The sequence below is a fragment of the Chelonia mydas genome, chromosome 5 (genome assembly GCF_015237465.2).
Source record: "Chelonia mydas isolate rCheMyd1 chromosome 5, rCheMyd1.pri.v2, whole genome shotgun sequence".
NCBI lineage: Eukaryota > Metazoa > Chordata > Testudines > Cheloniidae > Chelonia > Chelonia mydas.
In genome coordinates, this window is record NC_051245.2 from 107,736,193 (window position 1) to 107,752,506 (window position 16,314).

A 16,314-nucleotide genomic window follows, 5' to 3' on the forward strand; every position below is an offset into this window, starting at 1 on the left:
GATCTCTATCAAGCGTTCTTACAACTAGAATACCTACCTGCTGATGTGAAGAAACAGACTGACAGAGCCAGAAGAATACCCAGAAGTTACCTACTACAGGACAGGCCCAACAAAGAAAATAACAGAACGCCACTAGCCATCACCTTCAGCCACCAACTAAAACCTCTCCAACTCATCATCAAGGATCTAGAACCTGTCCTGAAGGATGACCCATCACTCTCACAGATCTTGGGAGACAGACCAGTCCTTGCTTACAGACAGGCCCCCAACCTGAAGCAAATACTCACCAGCAACCACACACCACACAACAAAAACACTAACCTAGGAACCTCTCCTTGCAACAAAGCCCATTGCCAACTTTGTCCACGTATCTATTCAGGGGACACCATCGTAGGGCCTAATCACATCAGCCACAATATCAGAGGCTCGTTCACCTGCACATCTACCAATGTGATATATGCCATCATGTGCCAGCAATGCCCCTCTGCCATGTACATTGGCCAAACCGGACAGTCTCTATGTAAAAGAATAAATGGACACAAATCGGACGTCAAGAATTAAAGCATTCAAAAACCAGTCGGAGAACACTTCAGTCTCTCTGGTCACTCGATTACAGACCTAAAAGTCGCAATATTACAACAAAAAAACTTCAAAAGCAGACTCCAGCGAGAGACTGCTGAATTGGAATTAACTTGCAAACTGGACACCATTAAATTAGGCTTGAATCAAGACTGGGAGTGGATTTGTCATTACACAAAGTAAAACTATTTCCCCATGTTTATTTTTACCCCTACTGTTCCTCACATGTTCTTGTCAACTGCTGGAAACGGCCCACCTTGATTATCACTACAAAAGGTTTGTTTGTTTGTTCCCCCCCCGCTGGTAATAGTTCACCTTTCCTGATCACTCTCGTTACAGTGTGTATGGTAACACCCATTGTTTCATTTTCTCTGTGTATATAAAATCTCCCTACTGTATTTTCCACTGCATGCATCCGATGAAGTGAACTGTAGCTCACGAAAGCTTATGCTCAAATAAATTTGTTGGTCTTTAAGGTGCCAAGTCCTCCTTTTCTTTTTGCGGATACAGACTAACACGGCTGCTACTCTGAAAAATATTCCCCTTGATATTACTGCTTTCTGTGTGCTTCACAATATCTGTGAGAGTAAGGGGGAGACATTTATGGCAGGGTGGGAGGTTGAGGCAAATCACCTGGCCGCTGATCACGGGCAGCCAGACACCAGGGCGATTAGAAGAGCACAGCAGGGTGCGCTGTGCATCAGAGAAGCTTTGAAAAACAGTTTCATGACTGGCCAGGCTACGGTGTGACAGTTCTGTTTGTTTCTCCTTGATGAAAACCCACCCCCTTGGTTCACTCTACTTCCCTGTAAGCCAACCGCACTCCCCGCTTCAATCACCGCTTGCAGAGGCAATAAAGTCACTATTGTTTCAAATTCATGCCTTCTTTATTAATTCATCACACAAATAGGGGGATAACTGCCAAGGTAGCTTGGGAGGGGTGGGGGAAGAGGGAAGCACCGCGTGGGGTGGTGGAGGAGGTAAGGAGAAGGCCACACTGCACTTCAAAACTTATTGAATGCCAGCCTTCTGTTGCTTGGGCAATCCTCTGGGGTGGAGTGTCTGGAGCCCGTTTCCCCCCCTCCCGCGCATTCTTGGGCATCTGGATGGAACTTGGGAGGAGGGTGGGCGGTTACACAGGGGCTGCAGCGGTGGTCTGTGCTCCTGCTGCCTTTCCTGCAGCTCCACCAGATGCCAGAGCATATCAGTTTGATCCCCCAGTAGCCTCAGGATTGCATCCTGCCTCCTCTCATCATGCTGCCGCCACCTCTCCTCTTGCTCCCGCAACCTCTCATCTTGCTTGTCCCTCCTGTCCTCGCATTCATTTTCTGCTTTTCTGGACTCTGCCATTGTTTGCCTCCACACATTCTGCTGAGCTCTTTCAGTGCGGGAGGACTGCATGAGCTCAGATAACATTTCATCGCAAGTGCGTTTTTTTTTTTTGCCGCCTTATCTGTGTTAGCCTCTGGGACAGAGATGAGAGGGGGAGCGTTGAAACATTTGCAGCTGCGGGAGGAAAAAAAGGGAGAGTAGAATTTAAAAAGACACATTTTAGAGAACAATGGGTAGACTTTTTCACGGTGAACCAAGCTGTTAACATTACATAGCACATGTACTTTCAGTACAAGGTCACATTTTGTCCCTTATATTGAGGGCCTGCCGGTTTGGTGTGAGAGATCACACACGCAGGGCTGGGCAAAGAATTCGGCTTGCAGGCAGCCATGGTAAGCCAGTGTCTTTCGGCTTCTTCAACCTTCATAACATGGGAATAGTTTGAAACAGCAGCGCCCTCCTTTCCCATACCAAGCACCCATTGGGTTGGCCATTTAAAAGGAGGGGCTGTGGTTTTTGGGTTACGTGCAGCACAAACCCAACTTAACACCCCCCCCCCCCCAATTCTCTGGGATGATCGCTTCACCCCTCCTCCCACCGCGAGACTAGTATCAGGGACAATCCCTGCTAGCCAAACGCGAACAGCTCAGCGTGTATGGGTCCCCCCGCCCTCCACTGCGTGGCTAAAAGTGGGGATGATTTCTTTTCAGTCACAGGCAAACAGCCCAGCAGGAACGGCCACTTCTGAATGTCCCCTTAATAATGTCCCTGGAGGATTTCTGCTCCATCCCCAGACATGTTAACAGACTTTTCCAGTAGCTGTACTGGCCACGAATGCATCCCAAATCTTCAGAGCAAATTAATAATTAAACACGCTTGCTTTTAAACCATGTATTATATTTACAAAGGTTTACTCACCAGAGGTGCCTTCTCTGGCTTTGTGGTCTGGGAGCCCACCTTGGGAGGGTTGGGAGGGTATTGGCTCCAGGGTGATAAACAGTTCCTGGCTGTCAGGGAGAACGGTTTCTCTGCTTGCCTTTTGTGCAGTCTCGTCCTCCTGCTCCTCATCTTCCTCGTCCCCAAAATCCTCATCCCTGTTGCATGAGACTCCCCCCTTGTAGGTGTCCATGGACGGGGTGGGGTAGTGGTAAGGGCACCCCCTAGAATCGCATGCAGCTCATCATAGAAGCGGCATGTCTAGGGCTCTTACCCAGAGCAGCCGTTTAACTCTTGGGTTTTTTGGTAGGCTTGCCTGAGCTCCTTAATTTTCACGGGGAACTGCTGCGGGTCCCTGTTATAGCCTCTGTCCATCATGCCCTTGGAGATTTTTTCAAATATATTGGCATTTCGTCTTTTGGAACGGAGTTCTGATAGCACAGATTCATCTCCCCATACAGCAAACAGATCCAATATCTCCCATTCGGTCCATGCTGGAGCTCTTTTGCGATTCAGGGACTGCATGGTTACCTGTGCTGATGAGCTCTGCATGGTCACCTCTGCTGATGAGCTCACCATGCTGGCCAAACAGGAAATGAAATTCAAAAGTTTGTGGGGCTTTTCCTATGTACCTGGCTAGTGCATCTGAGTTGAAAGCGCTGTCCAGAGCGGTCACAATGGAGCACTCTGAGATAGCTTCTGGAGGCCAATACCATCGAATTGCGTCCACACTACCCCAAATTTGACCCAGCGATGTCAATTTCAGCGCTAATCCGCTCGTCGGGGAGGAGTACAGAAATTGATTTTAAGAGCCCTTTAAGTTGACAAAAATGGCTTCATCGTGTGGACGGGTGCAGGGTTAAATCAATCTGAGTCTGCTAAATTTGACCTAAACTCGTAGTGTAGACCAGGGCTAAGAGTCAGCAATTCATTCTACGCAGAAAATGCATACATTTTGCGAAGGTCATCATTTTTTACAAAAATATCAAGGCACAGACAGAAGATAAAATACGGAGAGTCACAATATGCCACTTCTACCACCCATAAAAGAGACTGTGCTGCTCACAATCCATCCCCCCTCTTCTCCATGGGAGAGCAGCTGGATGTACAGCTGCGCATTTTCAGGCCTGAGACTCAAAGTAAGGGCAATAGGAATCCGTGACAATATTGCCCTGTCTGTTTCCATTTTCTGGTGGACACATCGTTGGTTGCTCAAACAACTGATCAAGTCACTACACTTCAGCCTCCCACCCATCATAAACCTTTCTCCCTTACTCTCAGAAATATTGTGCAAAATACAACCTGCAGCTATAAAATTAGGCAAGTTTTTTTTTTTCAACCTATTCCACAAACAGCTCCATCCTCCTTTCAGATGGCCAAATGCCCACTCCACTGTCATTCAGCAACTCAACCGTAGTTAAGTACTTCCTCCTGTGAATGGCTTCATTAGCTAGGGAAACAGAGGATAAGCTGGGTTCCCCAGGATAACCATCTCCACAGTATTAATGTGGAGCATTATGGAGTCCTGGGGCAAACTGTCCTTTATTCATTAAGATAAATACAGCTGAGTTCGGAAAGCTCCTGTCAACATGAACCTTTCCAAACTACCCTGCCATGGGGGACAATCAGCCCCTGGAGTACCCTGGAGAAATAACCCGTTTCTGTTTATGAATTCTGAGTCCTGGTGCAGAGGGTAAATGATAGGGATGGGGTCTCATCAATTGCCCTCATACAATTTGGGAACTCCATTTGTGCACAACCATCAATAATCTCCTGAGCCAAGCTTTATAACCTGTTGCAACACACCTGCATGACAATGGCCCCAACAGCTGATCTCCCTATGCCAAATTGGTTGGCTATGGACCAGTAACATTCAGGGGCAACCAGCTCCAGATGTCAACGGTGACCCACTTCTCAATAGGTATAGGGTACCGCATGTTGACGCTGCCCCTGCAGCTCCAGGACTAGTTCAGCACATATCTCAAAAAAGATTGCCTTTGCCATCCTGAAATTCTCTCGCCAGTGCTAGTCATCCCAGAAAGATCCTTTCCCAGCAGTCAACGCTGGTTTCCTGAAGCCAGAAACAGCACTGTACCGTGTGAAGCTGCTCTATGAGCAGCACCTGTAGTAGCAGTTGCTTGTTGTTGCCCTCTTCTTCCTTGTCCACATTCTCCTTCCTCCGCCACTGAAGCTGCTGCTGTTGCTGGAGGAGCTACTGCTGCAGCCACGCTATCTGCTCAGTGGCATGGCAGGAAAAGTCTAAAACCAAACACACCTGGCTTCAAGAGCGGACGTGTAGCCCAGCAATCTGGGAAGGGGGTGATTGTTACGCAGTAAAATGGAAAGGACAGTAGATGAGAGACTGAAAGTCAGTGTGCGTTGGGAGATTTGGGAAGAATTAGACGGAGAGGGAGGAAGAAGAGCTGAAGGTAAAAGTGCATTTTGAATAGAAATTGGAATTGACAAGGTTTAAATAAAACTCGAGAACTGAAAGGGATAGGAAGAGTTATTAGGTTAGCAGCAACTTGTGCATGGGTATGGATTGGAGTTAAACCAATTGGAATTAATATTGGAACCATTGGAGTTAATATTTAACATTCTCGAAGTTCGAGGGCTAGACAAGTTCATATTGGGCAAAGGAGCTAGGAGGTTTTTTGTGTTTAAAAATATTTATATTTGTGTCTTGTCTGTATTTTGTATATCTTTTCCCTGTCTCTGTATAGTGCTCATTTTAATTCTAAGGGACCTATCTTTTCATTTGTCTTTAAAGCTTGTAATAAACTTCAGAGCACTGTTGATCTGATCCAGCAAAGCACCTAAGCACATGCTTAACTTTAAATCTGTGAGTCGTCCGACTGGAAATTAAATTGATGGCCCTCTACTTTGAATGCCTCGTTACCACATAGACAGATCTTGTGACTATTTTCTCCAGTATTAAAACTGATCTCAATTGTCAAATTAGAACACAGTGAGAGAGGCTCTCTAAGATACCTAGTGCCCAAACTGTAAAAAGCTTTATAGACTAAAACGAATATCTGTAATTACAGCTGATATAAACTGGTAGCTAGTGCAGTCTGTGGAGCAGACGCACCCAGTGTGTAGAGGTTGGCTTATGCACTGAAGCATGAGAGTTTATCCAAAACTCTCTGCTTTTTTAATATTTACTTCAAAATCTGGATATTCTTGTTTGTACATATAAATATACAAAATTTCTGTCCTGGTGAGCTCTTGAGTTCTTCAAGGTAATTGTGCATTGTGGGAAAAAGTAATCAGCACTGTTCAATTTAATTGACTCTCCCCTTGTTCTTGTGTTGTGAGAGGGTGAACAGAAGTTCTTGATCTACCTTCCCTATACCATTACTTATTTTGTATACTATTATGTCCCTTCTTATTTGTCTCCTCTTTAAGAAGACCATTGTATAACTCCCTTAGAATGGGTTGATCCATCAGATTTTTTTTTCTCTTTAATCACCTGGCAAACTTTTAGAATAATTTGACTTTGTTTCTAGATATTCAGAGAAATCTTGGAAAAACTGAATACAGTTTTCTAGGTACTTCATGAACCATTAATTCTAAGCAACCTGTAACACCCACTATGGGGTTGGAATGGGGAAATCTCATTATAATTACTTTTGGTTGCAGGGGGCTAATTGCTTTGGGCCCAGGTTCTGGTGCACCTTTCCTATGGCTAGGTTTACACTAGGGCAGGTTCCCAAACTTGGTTCGCAGCTTGTTCAGGGTAAGCTCCCAGGTTTGCCGTTCCCTGCGAATAGGAGCTGCAGGAAGCAGCGGCCATTGGCAGGGAACGGCGAACCGCAGCCACTGGGAGCTGCGAGCGGCCGTACCTGCAGACGCTCAGGTAAACAAAGCGTCTCGTGGCCCACCAGGGGCTTACCCTGAACAAGCCGCGAACCAAGTTTGGGAACCCCTGCACTAGGGATTTCTGCCGGAATAGCAACGTTGGTCAGGAATGTGAGGAGTTGTGATCCCTGACCAGCCAGAGCTGGCTGGCAGAAGGACCTAGTGTGGAAGCAGCTATACCAGCAAAGCTGCACTTTTACTGGCATAGCTTGTTTCACTCATAGGGGTAGTTTTATTGCCTGGCATAGCTTTGCCAGGTTAGCTGCATCCGTATTAGGAGTGCTTTGCTGGTATAGTATGCTGGTATTCCTATCCTGATAAAGTGCTTCTAGTGTTGTAGACATGACCTATGTTTAGTTTTCTCTTTTCTGTTTGTGATGGGAGTTTTCTCTGAGTAGGAACTGTACGCTTTAGATCAACTGTAGTAAAACATATATACTGACAAATTTTGCAGAGGAGGCTGGAACCGTTTCTTTTATTTTCCCCCTGTTTAGTTATTTGTGCTATGCTTATCACTGTAATAACTGCCAATCTTACATACCATAAATTGAGCCAATCTCAATTAAATTTCCTAAAAAAATGCTTGTATATATGATAATTAATTCTGCCATCTAATCCATATAGTTTAACATTGCTATATTTATTTGTTAAATACTAACACTGGGCATGAACAAAAGTCCACTAAAGTCAATAGAAGTCTTTTCATTGACTTCAGTGGGCTTAGGATCAGATCCAGTGTGCTCAGCACTGTATAGGCCATGGACTAGACAAGGTCTTTTTTGAGGTGCATACAGTCTAAATCAACAAGCAATATACAACTCACACCCATCTCAGAGCTGGATAAACTTGAAATGCATGGTTTTCATGATATTGCTTGATGAATATCTTTTAAAAACTTTTTGCATTAATTCTAGAAAGCCAATAAAGTAGATAATACTCTGCTTTTAAGTATGGCTCTGAAACACAACAAATAGGGCTGGGTTCTTGTAGTGCTTAATTCTCACCAAAATAACCATTTGGCTTACAACTTCTTCTGCTGAGGTAGAAGAAGGTTGCTCACAATGACAAGCTTTTATTTTGGATCTTCAAAGATGCTTACTTAGTGTAAAAAATGTCCCCACATAGAGTTAACACTCTGTCTGCAGTCAGAATCAGATTGGAAGCTTTAGCACTCCTGGGACTTTGAGAGGACATCATGTTCGAAAGCATTAGGGGGCAGTACATTTTGAGCCAAAAACTTCCGGTTGTTGACAGCCTTAGAATATAACTCCTGTGGGTGCTGAGGAAAAATAGGCTTGTCATAGAATCATAGAATATCAGGGTTGGAAGGGACCTCAGGAGGTCATCTAGTCCAACCCCCTGCTCAAAGCAGGACCAATACCCAATCAAATCATCCCAGCCAGGGCTTTGTCAAGCCTGACCTTAAAAACTTCTAAGGAAGGAGATTCTACCGCCTCCCTAGGTAACGCATTCCAGTGTTTCACCACCCTCCTAGTGAAAAAGTTTTTCCTAATATCCAACCTAAACCTCCCCCACTGCAACTTGAGACCATTACTCCTTGTCCTGTCCTCTTCTACCACTGAGAATAGTCTAGAACCATCGTCTCTGGAACCACCTCTCAGGTAGTTGAAAGCAGCTATCAAATCCCCCCTCATTCTTCTCTTCTGCAGATTAAACAATCCCAGTTCCCTCAGCCTCTCCTCATAAATCATGTGTTCCAGACCCCTAATCATTTTTGTTGCCCTTCGCTGGACTCTCTCCAGTTTATCCACATCCTTCTTGTAGTGTGGGGCCCAAAACTGGACACAGTACTCCAGATGAGGCCTCACCAATGTCGAATAGAGGGGAACGATCACGTCCCTCGAACTGCTGGCAATGCCCCTACTTATACATCCCAAAATGCCATTGGCCTTCTTGGCAAAAACGGCACACTGCTGACTCATATCCAGCTTCTCATCCACTGTCACCCCTAGGTCCTTTTCCGCAGAACTGCTGCCTAGCCATTCGGTCCCTAGTCTGTAGCTGTGTATTGGGTTCTTCCGTCCTAAGTGCAGGACCCTGCACTTATCCTTATTGAACCTCATCAGATTTCTTTTGGCCCAATCCTCCAATTTGTCTAGGTCCCTCTGTATCCTATCCCTGCCCTCCAGCGTATCTACCACTCCTCCCGGTTTAGTATCATCCGCAAATTTGCTGAGAGTGCAATCCACACCATCCTCCAGATCATTTATGAAGATATTGAACAAAACTGGCCCCAGGACCGACCCCTGGGGCACTCCACTTGACACCGGCTGCCAACTAGACATGGAGCCATTGATCACTAACGGTTGAGCCCGACAATCTAGCCAACTTTCTACCCACCTTATAGTGCATTCATCCAGCCCATACGTCTTTAACTTGCTGACAAGAATACTGTGGGAGACCGTGTCAAAAGCTTTGCTAAAGTCAAGAAACAATACATCCACTGCTTTCCCTTCATCCACAGAACCAGTAATCTCATCATAGAAGGCGATTAGATTAGTCAGGCATGACCTACCCTTGGTGAATCCATGCTGACTGTTCCTGATCACTCTCCTCTCGTGTAAGTGCTTCAGGATTGATTCCTTGAGGACCTGCTCCATGATTTTTCCGGGGACTGAGGTGAGGCTGACTGGCCTGTAGTTCCCAGGATCCTCCTTCTTCCCTTTTTTAAAGATTGGCACTACGTTAGCCTTTTTCCAGTCATCTGGGATTTCCCCCGTTCGCCACGAGTTTTCAAAGATAGTGGCCAATGGCTCTGCAATCACATCTGCCAATTCCTTTAGCACTCTCGGATGCAACTCGTCCGGCCCCATGGACTTGTGCACGTCCAGCTTTTCTAAATAGTCCCTAACCACCTCTTTCTCCACAGAGGGCTGGCCATCTACTCCCCATGTTGTGATGCCCAGCGCAGTAGTCTGGGAGCTGTCCTTGTTAGTGAAGACAGAGGCAAAAAAAGCATTGAGCACATTAGCTTCTTCCACATCCTCTGTCACTAGGTTGCCTCCCTCATTCAGTAAGGGGCCCACACTTTCCTTGGCTTTCTTCTTGTTGCCAACATACCTGAAGAAACCCTTCTTGTTACTCTTGACATCTCTTGCTAGCTGCAGCTCCAGGTGCGATTTGGCCCTCCTGATTTCATTCCTACATGCCCGAGTAATATTTTTATACTCTTCCCTGGTCATATGTCCAACCTTCCACTTCTTGTAAGCTTCTTTTTTATGTTTAAGATCCGCTAGGATTTCACCGTACACCGTTTCATGTGTCACAATGTACGCTATCCTTTTTTAAATTCCCCAATATGGAACTAGGGAGGGTCGCACAATTCACTGCTTTTATGGGCCAAGCTCATTGCATACACCAGGGGATCCTTGTATTCCTCCCTTACCTCCCACAAGCACCCCTGTGTGCCTACCTCCCACTCCCTCTATTTCAGGGACTACCTGGAATCACACCCCTCATTATGCCACAGGCTCTGTGTCCCCCCACTCCCAATACTCCTCTGATTCCAGGGTTCTCAAATCTCTCCCCTATGCCTGGGCTCTCTGCGCTCCCCCCATTCATCCTTTCTTCTCATTCTTATTTATTTCTTTTCTGTCCGGGAAATAAGTTGTTGAGAATGTTGTATGCAGTGTTGTTGTAGCTGTGTTGGTTCCAGGATATTAGAGAGACAAGGTGGGTAACATAATATCTTTTATTTGACCAACTCCTGTTGGTGAGAGAGACAAGCTTTGGAGCATACGTAGAGTTCTTCTTCAGAGTGTTAACATTTTACAGTCAACTGAGATGAAAGGCAGAGGTGTTGTTATGATGGAAGGTCTTAATGGCTCCATCAACCGATTTGTTGATATATAGATAGTTGCAGACCTGATTACAACTGATGGTCTGCTAACCAGATGCTAGGAACTCTGTGCATCCAGTTTTCTGATTTTCACCAAAATTAATAGCGTCCTGCCAACCGATGACTAGAACATTACCTGAAATGTTGGTATTGATTGGATGCAGCATTCAAAAGTTATTGTGTTACAGAGAAATAGAAAAATGCCATCAAGTTGAGTGTGAGATCTGCCAAATTAAGGTTTCTGTGTTGCTAACAGGAAAAAAAAGAGTTTGCTCATTATATAGCTGAATAGACCATGTCTTTTGGAAGTAACACCGCAGATTACGTTGGGTTTTCTTTTATGATATTTCAAGTCCTGGTACACCCGTTTCTTTAGAATATAGTTGTCTTAGCTTCTTTGCCAATGTAATTTGCTGTCACTTGCCATATGCTCCCTGATTAATTCCGCAAGGGCTGTCAGCCTTAGATAATTTAATTTTCTGTGCTTTAAAATGACATTCATTATCGGGACATGAAAAATTCAAATGATTAACTGCAAATTATGACTAATAAAGTGACTATTTTTTGTTTCTAGAGAAAAGCAGAAAACTGAAGTCAAGGACAGGAAAGTATTAGAAATTTTGCAAGTCAAAGACAGCAAAATACAGGCACTGGAACAGGTTAGTATGTTTTAAATAAGTACATGAAGAATATAGTTGTTATAACTTACTTCTAATCAGTATTTTTTTATTTCTATTTTCTAATGTGTTAAAGTAGATATTTTAGATCACTGTGCTCTAAATTTAGGTTTAGGTCCTAAGGGCCTCAGAGAAGATCTCTTCTTCATATGGTAACACAACAGTTGAGCTCAGATGAGGTGCTTGAACTGATAATCCTTTGGCTTAAGTGGGTATAGGTGTGGACAAGATCTTTTCAGAGAAAGGTTGTCAATTCTAGTTCTTACTTCCCATACTAGTCTGCCAAAGCCTGAATTTGTTAACTTTCAGGTCAATGTGGAAAGCTCATCTTTTTTCTTCCAGTCTTTTTCTGGTAAAATAGACTGCAGGAAATTCTGGTTTGGGAAGGTTTTGAGATGTTTCCTTATTTTTGACAATTGTCCTTTTATTAATTATATTTGCTGGGATAGCTCACATTTTCAAATAAATTGGAAGGATAAATGTGCATTAGTCTATATTTGTGGGAGAATATACCAGACCTAAATGTAGTACCATTTGTGTATTCTAGTGTTAATATTGTGTAGTAATATTTAGCAGCCTAAATCAAATGTTAGGATAAAAGAATAATGATAAAACATACTGGGCATAAACCATTCATTTGTCACTTACATTCTTCACAATTTAATGTTTTAAATTAATAAAGAGAAAGGAAAACTAAGTGTTGAACAAAATCTTTTGTTAAAACTGAGGAACCATAAAAAAGTTGAAGCTATTTTATTTATTTTGATAACTTTTAAGTGCATAGTCAAAACCCTAAGCATTGTATGCAATAATAATAAAATCCAAAATTAGAGATTAAAAACGTCCTGCAATAACATCTACCAAATGTAAGACGACAAAACAGTTCCCTCTTAACCAATCACTCCATAACGCTCAAATCACTACCTTCTCAAAATTCCAGGGGAAAAACAGGCTTTGCAACATACCCTGAAGATTAATCAGAAAAGACGTTTTGAGATTCAGAGGATGGGATCTTACTTTTAAATGAAAGGGGCATTGCCTTGCGCTCTGCTGATTGCAGCTCTGATGATATCATAATGAGAGATAAATAATCTTTGAGGGTGTGTCTACATTAGCAAAAACTGGACCCATAATTTGCAGTTTCTTCAGTGGTAGTAAAGGTGGATAGCCCATTGCAGACAGGGCTCTAGAAATGATACCAACCTGTTGTTTACTCCTGTCAGATTAGTTTCTGCCCCTTCTTCCACTCTGGCAGCAATGATGGCTGGCTGCTGACCAGACTTCATGCTCCCCACCATCTCTGAGAGACATTATTTCCTGGAGCTCACCCTGGGCTTATATGGCTGTATACCACTCCATACTCAGGACCTTAATGGCACCATCTAGCATTTTATAATAGCTAGCTCATATAGTGCTTCTTTGCATGCTATTATTATTAAACTATTATGTACTGATGTAGTACAACCGATATGTTTGCTTTGTCTTTGTAGACAGTGTAGAAAATATCCATATAAAAAGCACATAAGGGCAAGAGCAAAAGTAGTGAGTATTATAAGCACATGGGAATATCGCTTAAAGTACACACTGGACTTGTTGTAGTTTGTTTAATTAATGGATATTTAATTATTTGTGACTGTGACGGGTGTACCAGGTCCTTTGAGGGCCCCTGCTTGTGGTCTCGCGGTCCTACCACATCCCGCCCCAGAAATAGAGCAGTGAAGGTGGGTCCTCCAGGCCTGCCTAGAAAAGGCTGCAGAGAAGCAGCCATTCAGAATGCAGCAGGCTCTGTTAAAAGGGCTGCCAGGCCTGAGCAGATCATTTCCTGGCTGGGACCACAGGTATAAGGAAGGGTGCTCCTTGCTGGAGCTCAAGGGAGAACCAGAAGATGCGTTCTGGTGGCATTGGCATTAGGTGAGGAAGAAGAAGAGTGAACAACTTCAGCTAGGATGTAAGGGTGAAGAGGAAGGGGCTACATGGGAAGTAGCCCAGGGAATAGCAACAGCAACTATTAAAGGAAGCAGCATGTGGCAGTTATTTATAGGGTCCCTGGGTTGGGACCTGGAGTAATGGGCAGGCCCAGGTCCCCACCACTGGCCACTTAGTGGCCTAAGCCCCAAGGAGGGGATAAGACTCTGCATTAAAAGCACAAAAAAAGGGTCTGGAAATTTAAACGGGCCCAGGAACGGGGCTGAAGACCCTAAAAAGGGCCAACCATTCGTTGAACTTTGTTATCCCAGAAGTGGGCTGAACTTGAAGGGGTGACCTGGCTGGAGAGCTGGGGCAATAAGAACTGATAAAGTCAAAGTGCACTGCTGTGTACCAGGGTAGGCAAGGCTTTAAAGCTAGCCCAGAGAGGGCTAAGAACCGAGCCCAGAGTCAGAGCTACAGGCATTAATAAGAGCACAGAGACAGGCCCTTTTGGACCTTTTACCCCGGATGGGGTTCATCCATCTATTAACTGAGTGACTTAGCCAGGGGGCTGAAACACTGAAGATCCGCCTGATGAGGGCAAAAGCCAACAGGTGGCACTGGAAGCAGGGAACGGGAGGAGTACAGGACTGTACTCAGCTGACAGTAGGTGCACACGAGAGGTGAGTGCTCACCATCTCAGTGACTGTTTATAATTAGTGCTTTAATTGGTACATTTTCTTCTTTCTATTCTTGCACATTTCTCAGGTGTTTAATAGAACAAGTATTCCTTATGTTCCCTCCCCCACCCAATGCATTGTAACATGGTGCTGCAGGGCCCTCTTGGCTCCTGCCCCTGTTGGGCTGATAAAGTCACTCAGAGACCCTGGGTTCAGTAACCACCGGTGCAGTTTATTTACAGGTTTTGCTCCCATCACCTTTTCACCATACAAGCCCTTTACCGTCTGCGGGAGGGGAGAGCTACCTCCCTGCTTCCACTCCCTGCCTTTTCCCTTTCTTCCTGCTCCCCCACTGGCTTTCTTCACCTGAGGCTTTTATGCAGCCCCAGGCTAATCAGGCTGGCAGCTGTTTCTCCTTTGCCAATCAGGCACAGGTTTCTCTAAGCAGCTCCAAGCTACCTCCCTTAATTGGAACTGGCATGACAGAGGGCTGGCTCAGGTGTTCTGGCTGAGCACCTTGTCACATGCATTTAATGAATCATGGAATAATACATCAGTGTTAGAAACAGAATTTTCTATATTTTTCTCAAAGTAAACTCAATATAAAATCCAGGTAGATAATGTAAAACTTTCACCATGAGAGGTTCTCAAATGGTCATAATGAGGGAAAACGTCTGCTTGCTCATGTAATAGCGATTGTGATATATATTTTGTTCACTAGATTAGGTCTGTGGAGTGATTTGCAAAGACTGTGGAATAATGTTGAGGACTTTATGATTCAGCTCATTGTTACAGTGAAAGTTATTTTAAAATGGGATTAAAAGAATATGTTTATGAGGGGCACACCCTCACTCTGGTGGAGAAAAAACTCACGGCCTCTTGTGCACTCATTCAGCCATAACAAAAGGTGCAATTGTAAGGTTTGCGCTGCCTGGAGTGGGGAGCTTAACAAGGGAAATCCTGCCATAGGAAGGGGCAGTGAACAGGAAGAAGACCGCTGCACCTCAGGCTGCTGACCAAAGAGACAGATAAACCAAGTGGGAGACAGTTGCGGGTCTCACCATCATGGAAAGTGTATGGGCCAGTGATCAAGCAAGGTGCCCCAAGAAGAGAGGCCGGACATAGGTCCTAATTAAAGATTGTAGACCAGCTGCTGAGCCAAACCCTAAAGGGCAGATGCCAGAAAAACTGCCTAAGTGACAGGCCACCTTTGCCTCTCTTTTCATTTATTCTCCTCTCTCACAAGGGGAAGAGAGAAAAGGACCTTTCTCTTGTTTGTTTTGTTTGGAAAGTCTTTTGGATGCTATAAATGGGACAGACTTTGTAAACAAATTGGATTGGGATCCGATAGGGATTTAGGTGGGCCCCAACTCCACAACATCACTATACGGTTAACATCAAACTGATTAGCCAAGAAATTCTAGCCCAGACAAGACATCCAGAGCCTCCTGGTACCAACTTCCGCTCGGCATTTACTTTGGGACTGGTGGTACCCCCTCACACGCCAGGTATGCAGAGCTTATGTATTCCACTAGGGAGTCACTCCAGCATTTCTCTTTGTGGGAAATAGCTGGAACTTCCTCCTGACCCCACGGAAAAGGAAGATTACAAGTTCTGATGGTACTAACAAGATTTTCTAGTTCATCTCTCAATGAATCAGTCACTCTGGCATCTCTGTTCCCTCCAGATGACTGTAATCGGTTCCAAGAATTATTGCATGGAGTGGCAGAGGAGCACCAGATCTCCCTAAAGGAGGTCCAGGACCTCAACACAACTCTTGGATATTCTGCAAACTACTGGATTCGGTTGACTAGCACTTCCAGTTAATGAAGCTATTCTGGATCTGCTGGAGCAGTCTGGCATACACCAACCACATACGTTCCCACCCACAAGAAGGCAGAGAAACGCTTTTTTGTTCCAGCCAAGAAAGCAGAATTTCTCCTTACCCATACCCCACCTAAATCTCTAGTTGTACAGGTTACCACGGAGACAACATCCAAAACCCACTTGTTCTGACAAGGAGGTTAAATATCTAGACTTGTTGGGAAGAAAGGTCTTCATGTCCATTAGCCTTCAGTTCAGAATAGCAAACTATCAAGTGGTGTTGGCTAAAGAGGGCTATCTGAACTTTTCCAAGTTCACAGACTTTGTAGACAAGCTGCCACAGCAAGACAGAACTCACTTCCAAGCTCTTATTGAAATAGGTAAGCTGGTGGCTAGAACTGCACTTCAGTCAGCAGCTCATACAGCAGACACATCATCCAGGTCAATGGCAATGGCCATGGTAACGTGCCATGTGTCTTGACTACATGTATCAGGATTTCTCAGACGGGGTCCAAAACACAGTGGAGGCCTTGCCCTTCAATGAAACCCACCATTTCAGTGAAAAGACATGAGCACTTACATACTCTGAAGAATTCCAGGGCTCAGAATAGATACACCATCACCAGGGCTCAGTTTGTAATGAAAGAGGTGCCAGGGC

General features: G+C 44.6%; 1 protein-coding gene across 6 annotated transcripts in view; it reads left to right on the plus strand.

Moving 5' to 3' along the window:
- Positions 1-16,314, plus strand: part of CNTLN (centlein) — a 294,546-nt gene that overhangs the window by 45,804 nt on the left and 232,428 nt on the right. For all 6 annotated transcript variants that reach the window (XM_037902022.2, XM_037902023.2, XM_037902027.2 and 3 more), the window contains exon 3: positions 11,142-11,226. In XM_037902022.2, the coding sequence (XP_037757950.1) occupies positions 11,142-11,226 (85 nt within the window). The remainder of the gene's footprint in view (positions 1-11,141; positions 11,227-16,314) is intronic.